Genomic DNA, 15,680 nt, shown 5'->3' on the forward strand with positions numbered 1-15,680 from the left:
ATCTGGACAATCCAATGCAGATCTACAGGGCTGCAGAGCCCAACTTACTGTTGAGCAAAAGGAAAGTGTGCAGTATGTCCTCGCAAAGCACTAGTATAGAAGCAAGCAGCAATCTTTGGACACTAGGAGTCTTACCTTTTAAGGTCATACTTGCTCCAGTTTGCGAGGCAGCCAACTTTAAACTAACATATTTTGCTGCTAACAATAGCAAAAAGTCATTTTTGCCACGTTAATCACATACAAGACAGGGCTTGGTTACCTTTTATTTCCAAGGATGTATTAAAAAACATCTGAGCATAAGGATAGCACCAACCCTCGGGTCTAAAGCTTCAGACCAAGCTTAATAGCTTTGAGGCTTTTTAAGTTAAGAGAGCTTTCAGCTAAAAATGAGCTTTACCTTCACTATTGTTTGGAGGTAAGACGAAATAAACCCATCCCTGTTGGCAACCACCTCCTTTCCTACATTTCTCAAACTTACCTACTGTATCTGCAGAGCAACAACCTGGCTTCCAGATGAGAGATGGCCACTGCCCCTGGGTAAGGTGATGACAGACTAAAGCGGCTGTCACTGCTCTCCTTGTCCAGCACGCTCCCTCCCAGCAATAGCCTAGTGACAAATGAGGTTGCATTTGACAGGAACTGTTGTACCTAGAAAGCTTTAGCACAGAAGTAGGCAATCCACCCAACATTCACTGCCAGGCACTGACATTGAGGACTTCATCTCCAGTCACACACCAAAACCAAATAATATCCAAAAGTGACGAAGTCACATTTTATTGTACTCATTTACGTAGACCAAGAGGACAATTTCCATGACATGTTCTAGCAAGCTTGCTTAGATTTAAGTAGAAGAGTTGGACTGATTTAGCCTAAGCATAGCAGTCATGCTCCAAACGGCTCCACAGCTGGAGACGAGACTAGACTAGACTTTCAATGGTCTCTTCCAGCTTCTCTCTGTTGGCCCCAGAAAATTCTTGCACCTGTAAAGATAGTTTGTTCTTTAGGAAGTGCTGCACAAAATATTTCACAATATCTAATTCCACAGTATCCATACAGTCATTTAGGTATTCTCCTCTGCCACCACTAATGCAGTTCACCCCCAAGTTGTCAGAGGTTTAAAGGGACCATCCAGCGCCCATTCAACTCAAGCTGGACAATAGCCTATGCTCAACTCAGACAGCCAGATGGAGCTGTCTATATATGAGGAAGAGCACTCAGTCTAGCACCAGTGGTATAACAGACTCAAAAATGCAGGCTGAAAGGAACCTCTGGAGGCCTCTAGTTCCTCCCCCCCCCCCCCCCCCCAAAAGCAGGACTAACAACAAAGTTTAGATTGCTCAGGACCTTGTCCAGCTGAGTTTTCAAAGACTCAAAGGATGAAGATGTGACAGCCTCTGGGCAACCTGTTCCAGTGCTTAACCCCTTAGTAAAAATTTTATGCCCTTTCCCTTGTTGCAACTTTACAACTATTGCCTTCCATCCTTTTGCTGCGCACCTCTGAGAAAAGTCTGGCTCTGTCTTCTACTACCTCAAGGTGTGTGTGGGGAGGCGGGGGGGAGGCAGGAAGGAGAGAGAAGACTATGCTACAGGTCATTAAATCTACTTCTTGATAGTCATGCGTTCAAAAGGAAGAGGGAAAACAAAAATCTGTAGCGGTCACCCAAAATAAAACAGTTACACAATGAACAAGCATAGCTTTTATCTACTGTCACATCCCAGTTAGACCATTTCTGCAAACCTCATTACCTTTGGTTCATCTAGATGAAGGTTATCCTGAGGAGAGTAACAAAGCTACATTGTTACTCTCATCCAGTATTCAACTCCATATTGATTCAGGCTGCAGTCTACCCAACACCCGATGCCCACATTTAGGGGGGGAAAAAAAAAAAAATCCTATCATTTGCCATTGTGATACTTACACAGACCACAACCCCTCCACCCCCACCCCGCCAACTTCAAAGCATGTTTCAAGGCTCATACCACCTTGGGGGCTTTTAACACAACCAAGACGACACATTTAGTTCAGAAGCCAGTCTATTCCATGCAGATACTAAGTCACAAGTGCTCCATGCAGCCAACCCACTAACGTGTCAAAATAGGCCCTGCATTTCATCTCATGTACTTTCGGGTGGAACAGACAGGAGGTCTCTACTTAATACCTTGACACAGAGGACCACCACCTCACATCAAGTTGCACTACCCATTTAAGAGCACTCAATCAGTTACTATGGCCTTGTCTGTATATTCAGCCATGTTAGAGGCTTGCATGTGGGTGGGATTCTCTAGACATAGCATCAAGTCTCAGCACTAACAAAATTTGCATCCAGCAGCCAAACAGTAGCCAAGAGCAACTAGAGCAGGGTGCTAAGCAAACAAAAGCAGGCTCAACATAGACTCCTAACCCTATTGTTAACTCTACATGAAGCTTTGCCCATAAGATATAACACTATATATAAACAACTCTATAACACTAGCTCCGTTTGTTAGCTCTGACTTAAGCGTTTGCTTTATTGGTGAGCTACTGACCCATGCTATAGTATAGCATTTCTTCAGGGACCAAGATGGACTTGTTCTTGAATGCTCTAAAGCCATTTGTGCCCAGGCATGCTAGCAAGAGAAAACAGGCTGCATAGTCTGAGACGCCTCAGGTTTTCAGCCTCTTCTTGCCTGCTGTATAGCAGGAGTGCAAAAAAAGAGATAGACCTTACCTTCTTTCCATTCTTGTAGAACTGGAATGTTGGCATACACTTGACATCACAGTGCATAGCAACATCCTAGAAGAGACAGAGGACAGTCTTCAGTTGACCAGGTTTGAAGGTTGTTAAAATTAGAACCCACTGGATCTCTTCAGCTTAGACAATGCCCCAACGAAGCCATTATTACTAATAAACAGGTAAAACAGCACCTCTATCAGTCCATGACTTCCACAAAAGCAGCACAACATTGCATCTCCCTGTAACAAGCCTACAAGATCCTCCCTTCAGCATCTAATTCATCTGACAGCAAACACACCTGCTCATCAGGTCTATAATCTGACAGCGCCTTATGCATCAGAACGCCTCCATTTATAAGCAAGCACAGATTAACAGCTTGGTGATTACTGAAGCTTGGACGCAAAAGTACTTCAAGTACAGCTCAAGAACACAGGCCTGGGAATAATGGCCTACATTCACAATTCAACCTGCTACAGTTAGGGGCAGCCATGCACGAGATGTTCAATTAGCTCTGGCTCTGTGCCATACTCTTCCACTATGCTTCAGACTGCAGTAGCCAGCCAAGACCAAAAAGCTATGAGCAAAACATATCACCTGATTGAAGCAGGCAATGGAATCGTTCAGGACCCGAGTAATCCTAGAAAGTGGACAGCACCCCCATATCGGAACAAAAAAGGCCAGCAAGCCCTTGACCGTCTCCACCAGTCTGACCAGGAGTAAATTTCTCTTCAACCCCAAGTATTGCTTCTGCAAGCTTGCAAGCTTGGTTAAACTACAATAGGTAGGTTCTTGCTAGTTACATTTCAATTGTACTAGGAACAGTGGCTCAGAAGCTTTGGCAAGGGCTGGAGGAACAAAGCATCAATTTTTTAGAGGCATTAGCTAACCAAGTTGTGTTGTAGGGGAAGGCTGCCTGCCCCTGCTCTTTCTTTTTTTTTAATAAAAAAGTATTCTGGAACGTCCCACAGCAGCTCTTATTTCAAACTGAGGTTGTCTGAGTAGCCACACTATCTTGCAGCAATTGATACAAAGCAGACTTTTTCCCACACTTAATTTGGGACGTGAAAGGGGAAAAATGGGGCCAGAATTAACATCTGAAGTGCAGTAGAAGGACCAGACTGAGACCACCAGGCAGTTATGTGATTCAGTAGTTTTAGGGAAGACAACAGCACAACAGCTCAAGGCCTCAGACCTTCTGAACTAATGCTCTTAAGTTGACCCCTGTGATATGCATGAGGTAGGACCTGCAAACACCCCAATGTAGTTTGCTGCTGACATTCTGTTCAGGTGTCCTAAAAACTTACTGCTTTTCCAGTAGAGACACTAAGCCCCATCTCTGTTCCTCAAAGAAACAAGCTATCCCTAAGCCTCTCAATGTAAAAGTGTGACCGTGCAGCTACTTAAGTGCTTCATTGCTACTTCTGTGGCTCATTAGCTGTTGTATGGGGCAATTTGGAAGAATGTCGAGGAGACAGGCGATGGAAGCCGGACTATGTACCGTATTACATAGCGCAGTAGCTCTGGGGAAGGCCACTACCCCTATATGTCGGGGGAGTGGGAGGATTGGCCACCCCAGCAGTATGGGCTGTAGTTATGTTAGCAATTGGCCAAAAAAATCCCATTTTCTCCCCCTGTTTTATTAGCACCGATTCAAGAGTACATCTTGGGGATCGACGTGTTACTGGGCAGAACTATTCAGCCCCTGATAGGATTGTTCTCCTTTGGGAAAAAAAAAATCCTGTGTTACCACAGTTGTGATACATTACTTTGATTAGAGGGTAGCCAAAATGGGACCCAGTGGATTTACCAGTTCCCCCCACTGTGGTGCAAGTGAAGCACTATAGGATTCCTGGTGGGGAAAAGGAGATTCAGGAAACTCTAGACGCTTTATTGAAGACTCAAACAATACACCCTGCTCTGTCAACTTTCAATAGTCCTATCTGGCCTGTTTGGAAGCCTGATGGTTCATGGCCTGTGACTGTGGGTTATAGGGAGCGAAATAAAATTGCTCCACCATTAGCAGCTGTAATACCTGACATGGTAACTCTGCTAGAAGGAGTAGGGAAACATCTGCAGGAATGGAAAGCTGTCATTGACTTAGTGAATGCATTGTTCGCCATCTCTATATCCCCGCAATCACAGGATCAAATTGCATTTACACGAAAGAATAAGCAATATAAGTTTCAAGTCCTTCCTCAGGGCTATAAGCATAGCCCCACTATTTGCCATCAGATGTACTGTTTTAACATCACTGATGAATCAGTGTCTATTGAGATTGATATCAGCCACTTACAAGATATTATCCAACATATCCGGCAGCACGACGGAGATGCCTGGCTGGCTAATTGGTTTGGCTCCCTAAAGGGGACGGCTGGGTCACCTCATACAAGGAGGACTCTTGTTTATCTTTTGCTTTATTTTATGCTATGTTTTGATTCCATTGCTTTGTAAACTCCCTTGCCCTCATACCCCGTGCCCTTCTGAAGATTGGGGTGGCCTGTAACTAGCTTTCCATGGCAAGGGTGGAGTGTATGGGGAATGTCGAGGAGATAGGCGATGGAAGCTAGCCAGACCGTTCCGTGGGAAAAGGGCATGCTGAGCCATAGTCACGTGGCTGAGCCCGTGCCAGTGTGGCGCTACACCTGGGCTTTGGCTCGGAAGTAGCGATGAGCTCAATATGCTTACTGCGTGTGTGTGTAGTCCATGAAAACCTCATATAGTGCCCGTGCCCCCCCCCGCCGGCGTTCTTCGCCATGGACCGGCACTCAGCGGTGCCATGGACTCTTCCGCTCCATTATTGCCTCGATCGGGAAATCATTGGGGAACCCTCGCTTAGACGCAGAGATAATGAACACTCAGTAGCGACCCTAGTGTGCCTTGTGTTTGTGTTTCTGTCCCTGCTGGGAGACCAGGCGTTACCTCCGCCTTACCCTTACAGCTGCCATCACCAGGCAGCATTCCAGGACCATACCTGAGCATCATCCACATCAATTTCAATGAACACTACTTCACCAAACTTCTCACACAAACTCTACAAGGGGAGGGAAGAGAAAAAAACGGTATAATTACATTAGCACTTCAGAATAGCCTTGTTTTAAAACACATGCACATGGGAAGTATAATATCGGAGACTCCCCCCCATGATGAGTCTTGCCTTATTACATTAAAGTAGCTATTTTCCTAACCAGCACAGCAATCAAATCTTTTGTCCCCAATATTTGAGCATTTTGCAACTTAATCCTTAGACAAATCTAAGCTTATTCTAACACCTTCCTCCCCAAGGGAAAAGGCTTGACTATCACAAGGCACTAGTACAAACTAAAGATTGTCCACATTCAAAATACAACAGAATGCTACAGTGCAGTCTCATGTTTTAGCAAGAGATAGTGTTCCAACTAAGAATACAACTGAACTTAAAAAGGAATGTTTTAATTATCCCCAGTTCTTGAGACAGAAGCCCTGGAGACCTTTGATGCAGGGCTGGCATTAGGGCAACAGTTAATGAAGTTGAGCTTTAAACTGAATCAAAATTCAGTTGATTTTTCCCAGCAATCATTAAGTGGGTACTTCAGTGATTTTTTTTTTTTTCCTCCCCCTGGAAATACAATCGTGATCACACTAGGCAAAAATGTCTCCCGCCCATTGTCAAGCAGCACAAAACTTCTTGGACTTGCTTTAAGTTACTCAGCTGACAGAACAGATTTAGAAAGGCTACTTACGTGAAAAAAGGGCTTGATTGTTTTGCATGGTCCACACCAAGTGGCAGAAAAATCAACTACTACAAGCTTTTCACCAGCAGATTTCAGTTCTGCCTCAAATTCTGACTAGAAAAAAAAAATCAAACAGATTAAGCATACCATTTGCTTTTCCTCCTTCCCAAGTACATTAGAGTAATCCCAAAGCTAGCTTGCCATCAGCCTTCATACACTGCTTTGATAGCTCTTTAAATACTTTTATTGTAACTGGGAAATTTCTGTCAGCACAAAAGCTACTCACAATTGACGTGCTTACATCAGTGTGTTGGCATCAGCCAGCATCTTCTGGTTGGCTATTCAGTTAGGAATGAAATGACAATGCTCAATCACAAATTACCCCCCCCCCCCAGAGAATATCATACAAGTGAAAAGCCCAGAGTGCAAATGGTCAAGTCTTTCACAAGTACATTTAATACATAAGCAGATGCTCCCCTGCCAATGCCAGCTCTAACCTTAAGGCTGCTACATGACAGCCTTTATAATTTGCCATAACGCTAGATGCACACTGCAGTACACCTTCCCTGTGGCTAAGTTTTCACACGAGCTATCCTCAGAAGTGCAACCTGATATGCAGGTCCACTCTCTCATCTTAATTACTGATCTCAATTTACGCTGATATCAAAGGTGTCAGTCACTGATCTTACATCAACAGTTCTTAAAGTAGGGAAACATTAAGGGCTCCTCTGTCTCCCCCCCTCCATTCCCCTATATTGACATACTGCACATTCTTGCACTCCGGCCTCCAAAGTACCCCATCCCCAATGGGCAGCAATCCACGCTAATTCCCTGGAACGCCTAAACACCACAAGTTCCATAATAAAAACTAGCTATTCCCCCACCAAATCGTGATTTCCAGTAAAGCCTCTGCATTCTAATATCACCAGCTCCTTTTACTATCTCCTACTTCCTGCACCCTGCCAATTGAGAGGCATCATCTTCTTACCTAGCCCTTTCTGCAATTGCACAATCATAACACTCATGCACTTCATGCCACCTACACATCTCAGTACAAGGAAGAGAATGGGAGGAAACAGTACCTACAGGTTGTCAGACACACACAAAGAACACACCAACTGTAGACCTGATTCTTGGCTGCTATTAAGTAGCTGTTACAGGCGATGCCTCATTATAGGTTATCAGCTAACACTACTGGGATGAGACTGAAGTCAGATGTGGTAGGGTTTTAAAGCTTTCAGGGCCTCATGTGAGTGAGAGATCGCAGAGTGGGGCGACGCAATGGTGCCTTCCACAAAGAGCTTAGTGTTCCTGGAGGAAGGAAGACAGCAGTAGCACAAGAATCCCTTTAGCCTTTCCAATTGTTGAGTCCCACTTTTCTGTGACAAGTATAAGAGGAGAAGCCTTCACATGAAAAACAGAATATCTTCCGCAGTAAAGGGGAAGCTTCCCCCCCAAAAAAGGCTGCTTGGTCAAACTGCTAGGGGATATCAAATAGCTATATTGCCAGCCTTCTCTTTGGGTAGGGTCTGGGAAAGCTTTGGGGGAAAGCTGTGGCCAGTATTCTTTGACCACCGAACTGCACGTTTAGTTAAGGATGTGCCAGAGCTCATCTTGGTTGTATTATCCTTGGGCAAAGTGAAGCATGCTCCATTCAAACTGAGGGCTAGCAGGCCTCAGTGGGAGAAAACAGGTGACAAGGTTCGAGTAGAAGGAGGGGATGCCTCAAACTAGGAGGCTACTAACCAAGGACAAGGTTTTGAGTCCATTGCTTCCAGCAGCAGATGAGCTAGCTTTAGTATTTACAACGAGCATTTCCAAGCTCACGAATGGTCCAGTCCAACAAGTAGGAAATCAAACGAAGGCAGCAGGACACCTGCATGGATGAACAAGGAGCTCCTCACTAAACTCAAACAGGAAAAGGAAGCATGCAGGAGGTGGAAGCAGGGACAGGTGACCCAGGAGGAATATAGAGACACTGTCTGAGCATGCAAGGACGGGGTTAGGAAAGCCAAAGCCCATCTGGACTTGAACCTGCTGAGGGACATGAAGGGCAACAAGAAAGGCTACTACAAGAAAATGAGAAGCAAAAGGAAGGCTAGGGAAAAACATAGCCCTGCTGCTAAACAGGGCAAAGGCCTTGCTGACAAAGGACACAGAAAAGGCAGAGGTTGCTGCCTTTGCCTCGGTCTTTACTGGTAAGACTGGCCTTCAGGAATCCCAGGCCCCTGCGACCAGAGGAGAAGGCTGGAGCAAGGAAGACTTACCCTCAGTAGAGGGAGATGAGGTTAGGGAACACTTAAACTGCACAGACACAAGTCCAGGGGCCCGACAGCATGCACCCATGTGTGCTGAGGGAGCTGGCTGATGGCATTGCGAGGCAACTTTCAATTATCTTTGAAAGGACACGGCAATCAGAGGCGGTTCCTCAGGACTGGAAGAGAGCGAGTGTCATCCCTGTCTTCAAAAAGGGCAAGAAGGAGACTCTGGGGATCTACAGGCCAGTCAGCCTCACATCCTTCCCTGGGAAGATGATGGAGCAAATCTTCCTGGAAACTATTTCCAGACACATGAAGGCCAGAAACGTGATCAGAAGTTGCTTTAAAGAAGTCAGCTCACACAAGATAATAAGCACACAGAGAGGGTTTTTTTTTTTTTTATATTTGAGCAGGATAGGCTATGATGTCAAGCCTCCTTATTTAACAAAATTAACCCTGAAATACTATGCAACCAGGACTTCAAAACAGAAGACTGCACGTGCTGTTGAACAAGACTAGACCCAGGACTGACCCCTGGGGGACACCACTAGCTACAGGCCTCCAACTAGACGCTGCACCACTGGCCACAACCCTCGGAACTCTGCCATCCAGCCAGTTCTCAATCCACCTCACTGTCCACTCATCCAGCCTGCACTTCCTGAGTTTACCTATGAGGATGCTGTGGGAGACAGTGTCAAAAGCCTTGCTGAAGTCCAGGGAGACAACATCCACTGCTCTGCCCTCATCCACCCAGCCAGTCATCCCATCCTAGAAGGCTATCAGATTGGTCAAGCATGATTTCCCTTTGGTGAATCCAGGCTGACTACTCCTGATCACCTTCTTGTCCTCCACATGCTTAGTGAGGACCTCCAGGATGAGCTGCTCCATCACCTTTCCAGGGATGGAGGTGAGGCTGACAGGCCTGTAGTTTCCTGGCTCCTCCTTCTTGCCCTTGAGGGAGATGAGGACTGGAGTGGCATTGGCTTCCCCCAATCTGCATGCATGCAAGAATGATGCTTATGCTGCGCATGCCCCTGTGCCTATCTGCATGCATGCTGACATCTCTGATCCATTGGGAGATGCAGGGCCCAGGTGGTGATGGGAGATAGTCATTGCTGACTTGTGCTCTGGAAAGAATAGTTAGAGAACCCCCTAGGTGGGGCAAAGAAGGGTAAAGTGATAGGACAGCCTTGCTGGAGCTGACACCTGTCTTTGTAATAAAGACAAGCAGATGTTGAGAGAAATGCATGTTTGGTTGGTTGCTTTGGCTTTATTTCTGACAGTGCAAAATGATTTTAATAATAAAGCCAGAGGGGAGAATATTACTGGACTGTTATTATCACTGTGTTTCCTTGGAATTACAGTGGGCCCCAGTGTGTTGCAAAGGGGAAGGGTAGGCAGGGTAGTAGGTGGCGGAGTTGTTCCCTTGATAATAACCTTTGATCAAATGGTGAAGCACCCTTCTGTGCAGCATTAGTTACAGCAGCATGCATGCTGAGGGCAAACCTTGCATTATTCTTGGCTCTCAGTGACTTTGGAAAAAAATGCTGTGTAATGATGAGAAGGAAGTATTTCATAGACACCATCCCTACCCAGACTTGTATGATTTCCCTTCTCCTCAGGTCAGTGCTGCTTCACTGATGTGACATTAAAGCTTGCATTGCTGGAATAAGATGCGCTGGTGCTGCCTCTTAAGTAGTTTCATCTGGGGCCATATTATGTAGGAGGGGGTACTGATTTTTGGAAAGCTAAAAAGCAGGCAGGAATCAGTGGATAGGAAAAATCAGATATAAAAAACTATTTTGTTTTGTTTTGTTTTTGTGCCACCACCAAAAGGACAAGTTAGGGCAGACAGAATCCCTGCTTCATGGGTCATGGGCCTTCTACAGTTCAGAAGCATTCACTTATATAAGCTATGTTTGCTCAGTTATAAATACTGAAAAAAATAAACAGGGCTAATGATATAGCAAGCAACTTTAGAGTTCCCCTCTTGGAAAGATTCTTCCAGGAACAGAAATATTCCATATAAAATTTAATTCCTTTCAACTTTCTAAAACAATGGGACTCTTTAATGGAACTTTTTTTTATTTGCATTTATTTCATTCTTGGTGCCTCTTCCTGTGTTTCAGAAGGATCTTCCCTTTGTTGTACGCCACTTGGTGGGTGATAGATCCCACTTAGGAGATGAGGGGCCATTGCCCTTTGCATTTTCCTATTCTTTTTTTCAAGAGGATAAATGTTTCTCTTCCATGTATGTATGCAAGACAGTCTTCCTTTCTCCAGCCTTCCTCTCTTGTCCCCAGGGTCTGGAATTCCCCAGGGCTGGCCTTAGCAGTGAAGACTGAAGCAAAGGCAGCATTCATTAATTCTGCCTTCTCTGTATCCTTTGTTACCAGGGCCCCCACCCCATTCAGCAGTGGGCCCACATTTTTCCCTAGTCTTCCTTTTGCTACTGATGTATTTGAAGAACCCCTTCTTGTTGTCCTGGACATCTCTTGCCAGATTTAATTCCAAATGGGCCTTGGCCTTCCTTGTCGCATCCCTGCACACTCTGACAATGTCCCTGTATTCCTCCTAAGTGGCCTGTCCCCTTTTCCACATTCTGTAGACTTCCTTCTTCTGTTGGAGTTTTGCCAGGAGTCCCTTGCTCATCCATGCAGGTCTGCTGCCCACTTTGCTGGACTTCTTACTCAGAGGGATGCACCTGTCTTGAGCCTGGAGGAGGTGATCCTTGAATACTAACCATCTTTCTTGGACCCCTCTTCCTTCTAGGGCCCTCCCCCATGAGATTCCTCCAAGCAGGTCCCTGAAGAGGCCAAAGTTAGCTCTCCTGAAGTCCAGGGTTGCGATCCTACTTATTGTCCTGCTTCCTCCTCGCAGGATCCTCAACTCCACCATCTCATGGTCACTGCAGCAAAGGCTGCCCCCCCCAACCTTCACATCTCCAACTAGACCTTCTTTGTTTGTTAGTACAAGGTCTAGCATTGCACCTCTCCTTGTTGGCATCTCCACCACCTGAGTCAAGAAATTATCCTCAGTGCTCTGCAGGAACCTCTTTGACTGTTTGTGCCTAGCTGTGCTCTCTTCCCAGCAGGTGTCAGGGTGGTTGAAGTCTCCCATGAGAACCAGGGCCTGTGATTGTGAGGCTACTTCCAGCTGTCTGTAGAAGGCCTCATCGACTTCCTCTTCCCGATCAGGTGGCCTATAGTAAACCCCCCACAACAGTGTCACCCATGTTAGCCTGCCCTTTTATCCTTACCCATAGGCTCTCAACTTGCTCTTCATCCACCCCGAGGCAGAGCTCCATACATTCTAGTTGCTCCCTCACATAAAGGGCAACTCCACCACCTCGCCATCCTGGCCTCTCTTTCCTAAAAAGCACATAGCCATCCATGACAGCATCCCAGTCATGTGAGCTATCCCACCATGTCTCTGTAACTGCAATGAGATCATGGCCCTGCGACCGCACACAGATCTCTAACTCTTCCTGTTTATTCCCCATGCTGCGTGCCTTGGTGTACAGGCATTTCAGAGAGCCAATCGAGCATGCAGGCTTCCCAGGAGAGGTGCAAGAGGAGCCTCCATAGCCATGTCCCATGCTGTCTCCCCTGGCTGCACGCACCAGCTGGAGGCATCCTGACTTGAGTGGTGTTTTACTGACTACCGTGTCACTATACCATTCCCCTGAAGTATCTGAAGTATCTGAGTACTGAAATCTCTGCTCCTAGTTGGGAGAACGGTAGAATCCTACCCCACTTTTAGTTAGAATCGGCTTAGGAGGTATAGCGCCTTCAAGTTTATCCACTCTCCGCTCTATTCTACATTAAAAAGTCTCACTCAATCCTTAGTCAAGAAGTTGTCCCTGTCTCCTACCCCCCCCCCAGTGTAGAAGGGGGTAGTGGAAAGGAGCCATAAAGAAGAATTTGATTGCGGTAGGACTCAACTCAAGTCATCATTCTTTTTCCCCTGACAGTAGTTGAGATGAATCTTTTGGTCCATTTTACTTTTCAGGAGCACAAGTTAAACACCACCATAACAAGGGAGATACTTGTTATGTCAGCAGCTATTCAAATTGGTCTAGATCTACATAGTTATTCCAATACAAAAATGTGCTCTTGGTAATTCCTTTCAAGTCAAGGCCACTGGATTGCAGCTTTCCATGAATTTCCTAGCTACTTAGCTGACGTTCCTGGTTTCCTGTCTCTATCAAGAAAGCAACTTGGTCCCCTACCTACAGGCCCAGACAAGTTACCTTAAGACTTAAATATTAGGGTAAGCAATGAAGTCCTGATGCCCGCATACAGGGAAGGAAGACTTGAGATTTCTTGAAGGTTGAAAGAACAGGAGCCTAATCCCTCCAAAAGAGGAAATTATGAAGCTAAGCATAATTCATGTGGTTTGATCATTTGAAACCTTTTAATCTATTGGACAATTCAACTATTAGGTGACATATTTACTTCTTTCCCCAGCCTCTACACTGCTCTGTTTCACAGCCTCCCATCTTTCCTCCAGGGCCTCTTTCTACCCTGGGCAGCCCGGGAAGCCAAATTGTGTGCAACCTGAGTGCATAGCAGCTCACCCACAAGTCTATTTCTCTACAGTGTTGTTACAAACGGATCAGGGTCCATCAAGGCTTAAGAGACACCTCCTAATGCCATGTCCCATCCCTGAGTATCAGGAAATGCCCGAGGCAATTCCAGGGTGTTTCAGGCATTTTCTGTTTGACTTCTCTCCATTGCCACCCACATCCCTCTTTTCCCTTATTCAATGGAAAGAGGCCCACCTAATTGTTTTGTGAGCAACCCCTCTCCAAGCCCATGGCCCCTGAGAAAGGAGTATCGTACTGTGGGAACACAGAGTTTGCATGACTGCTGCACAGCCCAGGAAGCATGGCAGGCCAAGCCGATCATACTGTGGGGCTGCCAGAAAAAGCAACTCATTGGGAACGAAAGAGGAAAAGAATAGCCACCTTCAAAAGGAGAGACCAAAGAACAAGCAACCCCCCCTGCCCCAGCACCCAAGACAAAGCACCCAGTAGTGGGGAAAATAGGTCTGTATCTCTCCCTACCTTCCTTCAAGGAGCCACCTGCATACTCGGGCAGTGCCATCCCAGCGGCGCAGCTGGCCATGGCAGTAAGGGAATCTTCCACTCTAGTCACCTCCCTCCCCATTCAAAGGCAGCAAGCCCCACAGAGATTGGTGCCCTCAGGCAAAAAAGCAGGCAGCCCCATACTAAGCCCCAGCCGCAAGAACACCAACCACTCCCCGAGGATGCATGCCCCACCATAGTGGGAAAGGACTCACCAGATTCCCCACGCTCTTCACCATAGCTACTGCTCAGATGTAATTTGAAGGGGCTATAGCTTTGCCTCGGCAGATAAACAGGCGCGAGCAAGCGTGCATATGTTTGGGGGGGAATTGATTGGAAGAAAAAAATGCGGCCTTAACTTTTTTGCACGTTCTACCTAACAAACTCGGACTAATCACTTCCAAAATACTAATCCTTTGTTAGGCCAGCCCTGCCTTATATACTTGCCAGCCTGGCGGGCGCACTGTACACACACCAAACTCCCGCCCCTTCCTGTTTGGACAGGATCTCTGCCCAGTCTTCAACTCAGATTCTCCAGGGAAGGAGGAGGAGAGAAGGCAGAAAACTGAGCGACTGGAGCATCTGGATGACGTACACTGGAATGTTTGCGCATGTGGGATAGTGTCTCCCTATTGGTCCCTCGTGCGTATTCCTGGGGGAGGGAAGGAGTTGAGGCTGAAGTGCACAGTATAAGGGAGGGGGCTGCAGTGTGCCAGCCTGGCAGTGCAGAACAAGGTTGAGCAAAGGCATAACAGTCACTGCAGTGAAGGGGGAAGAGCAGAGGGAGAGCCTTTCCTCTTGCAACAAAGTGCTAACTGGGTTTAGGCAGGCAGGAGGCAGGATTTGCCCTGGACTGGGGGGGGGGGGGTCATTAAGTTTTGGGCGTGTGTTGCCCTGCAGCCATACATGCACATGCATGCAAGAATGATGCGTATGCTGCGCATGCCCCTGTGCCTATCTGCATGCATGCTGACATCTCTGATCCATTGGGAGATGCAGGGCCCAGGTGGTGATGGGAGATAGTCATTGCTGACTTGTGCTCTGGAAAGAATAGTTAGAGAACCCCCTAGGTGGGGCAAAGAAGGGTAAAGTGATAGGACAGCCTTGCTGGAGCTGACACCTGTCTTTGTAATAAAGACAAGCAGATGTTGAGAGAAATGCATGTTTGGTTGGTTGCTTTGGCTTTATTTCTGACAGTGCAAAATGATTTTAATAATAAAGCCAGAGGGGAGAATATTACTGGACTGTTATTATCACTGTGTTTCCTTGGAATTACAGTGGGCCCCAGTGTGTTGCAAAGGGGAAGGGTAGGCAGGGTAGTAGGTGGCGGAGTTGTTCCCTTGATAATAACCTTTGATCAAATGGTGAAGCACCCTTCTGTGCAGCATTAGTTACAGCAGCATGCATGCTGAGGGCAAACCTTGCATTATTCTTGGCTCTCAGTGACTTTGGAAAAAAATGCTGTGTAATGATGAGAAGGAAGTATTTCATAGACACCATCCCTACCCAGACTTGTATGATTTCCCTTCTCCTCAGGTCAGTGCTGCTTCACTGATGTGACATTAAAGCTTGCATTGCTGGAATAAGATGCGCTGGTGCTGCCTCTTAAGTAGTTTCATCTGGGGCCATATTATGTAGGAGGGGGTACTGATTTTTGGAAAGCTAAAAAGCAGGCAGGAATCAGTGGATAGGAAAAATCAGATATAAAAAACTATTTTGTTTTGTTTTGTTTTTGTGCCACCACCAAAAGGACAAGTTAGGGCAGACAGAATCCCTGCTTCATGGGTCATGGGCCTTCTACAGTTCAGAAGCATTCACTTATATAAGCTATGTTTGCTCAGTTATAAATACTGAAAAAAATAAACAGGGCTAATGATATAGCAAGCAACTTTAGAGTTCCCCTCTTGGA

General features: G+C 46.2%; 1 protein-coding gene across 1 annotated transcript; it reads right to left on the reverse strand.

Annotated features, from left to right (window-relative positions):
• Positions 1-745: 745 nt before the first annotated feature.
• Positions 746-14,369, reverse strand: LOC138064329 (thioredoxin-like). Its single transcript, XM_068926369.1, has 5 exons — positions 13,987-14,369; positions 6,434-6,538; positions 5,686-5,745; positions 2,709-2,774; positions 746-980 (listed from the first exon to the last, which is right to left on the reverse strand). Exons 1-5 carry the CDS (start codon positions 14,008-14,010, stop codon positions 918-920), a joined length of 318 nt encoding a protein of 105 aa, XP_068782470.1. The 5' UTR covers positions 14,011-14,369; the 3' UTR covers positions 746-917.
• Between the last annotated feature and the right edge of the window lie 1,311 nt (positions 14,370-15,680).

Source organism: Struthio camelus, chromosome W (genome assembly GCF_040807025.1).
Source record: "Struthio camelus isolate bStrCam1 chromosome W, bStrCam1.hap1, whole genome shotgun sequence".
NCBI classification, from domain to species: domain Eukaryota; kingdom Metazoa; phylum Chordata; class Aves; order Struthioniformes; family Struthionidae; genus Struthio; species Struthio camelus.

Excerpts from the sequence above, each read along its gene's own strand:
- LOC138064329 (XM_068926369.1), bottom strand. The coding sequence starts at position 14,010 with ATGGTGAAGAGCGTGGGGAATCTG. Across the intron at positions 6,539-13,986 it reads TGAAGAGCGTGGGGAATCTG|TCAGAATTTGAGGCAGAACT; the intron begins GTGAGTCCTTTC and ends TTTTTTTTCTAG. Across the intron at positions 981-2,708 it reads TCTACAAGAATGGAAAGAAG|GTGCAAGAATTTTCTGGGGC; the intron begins GTAAGGTCTATC and ends CTATCTTTACAG.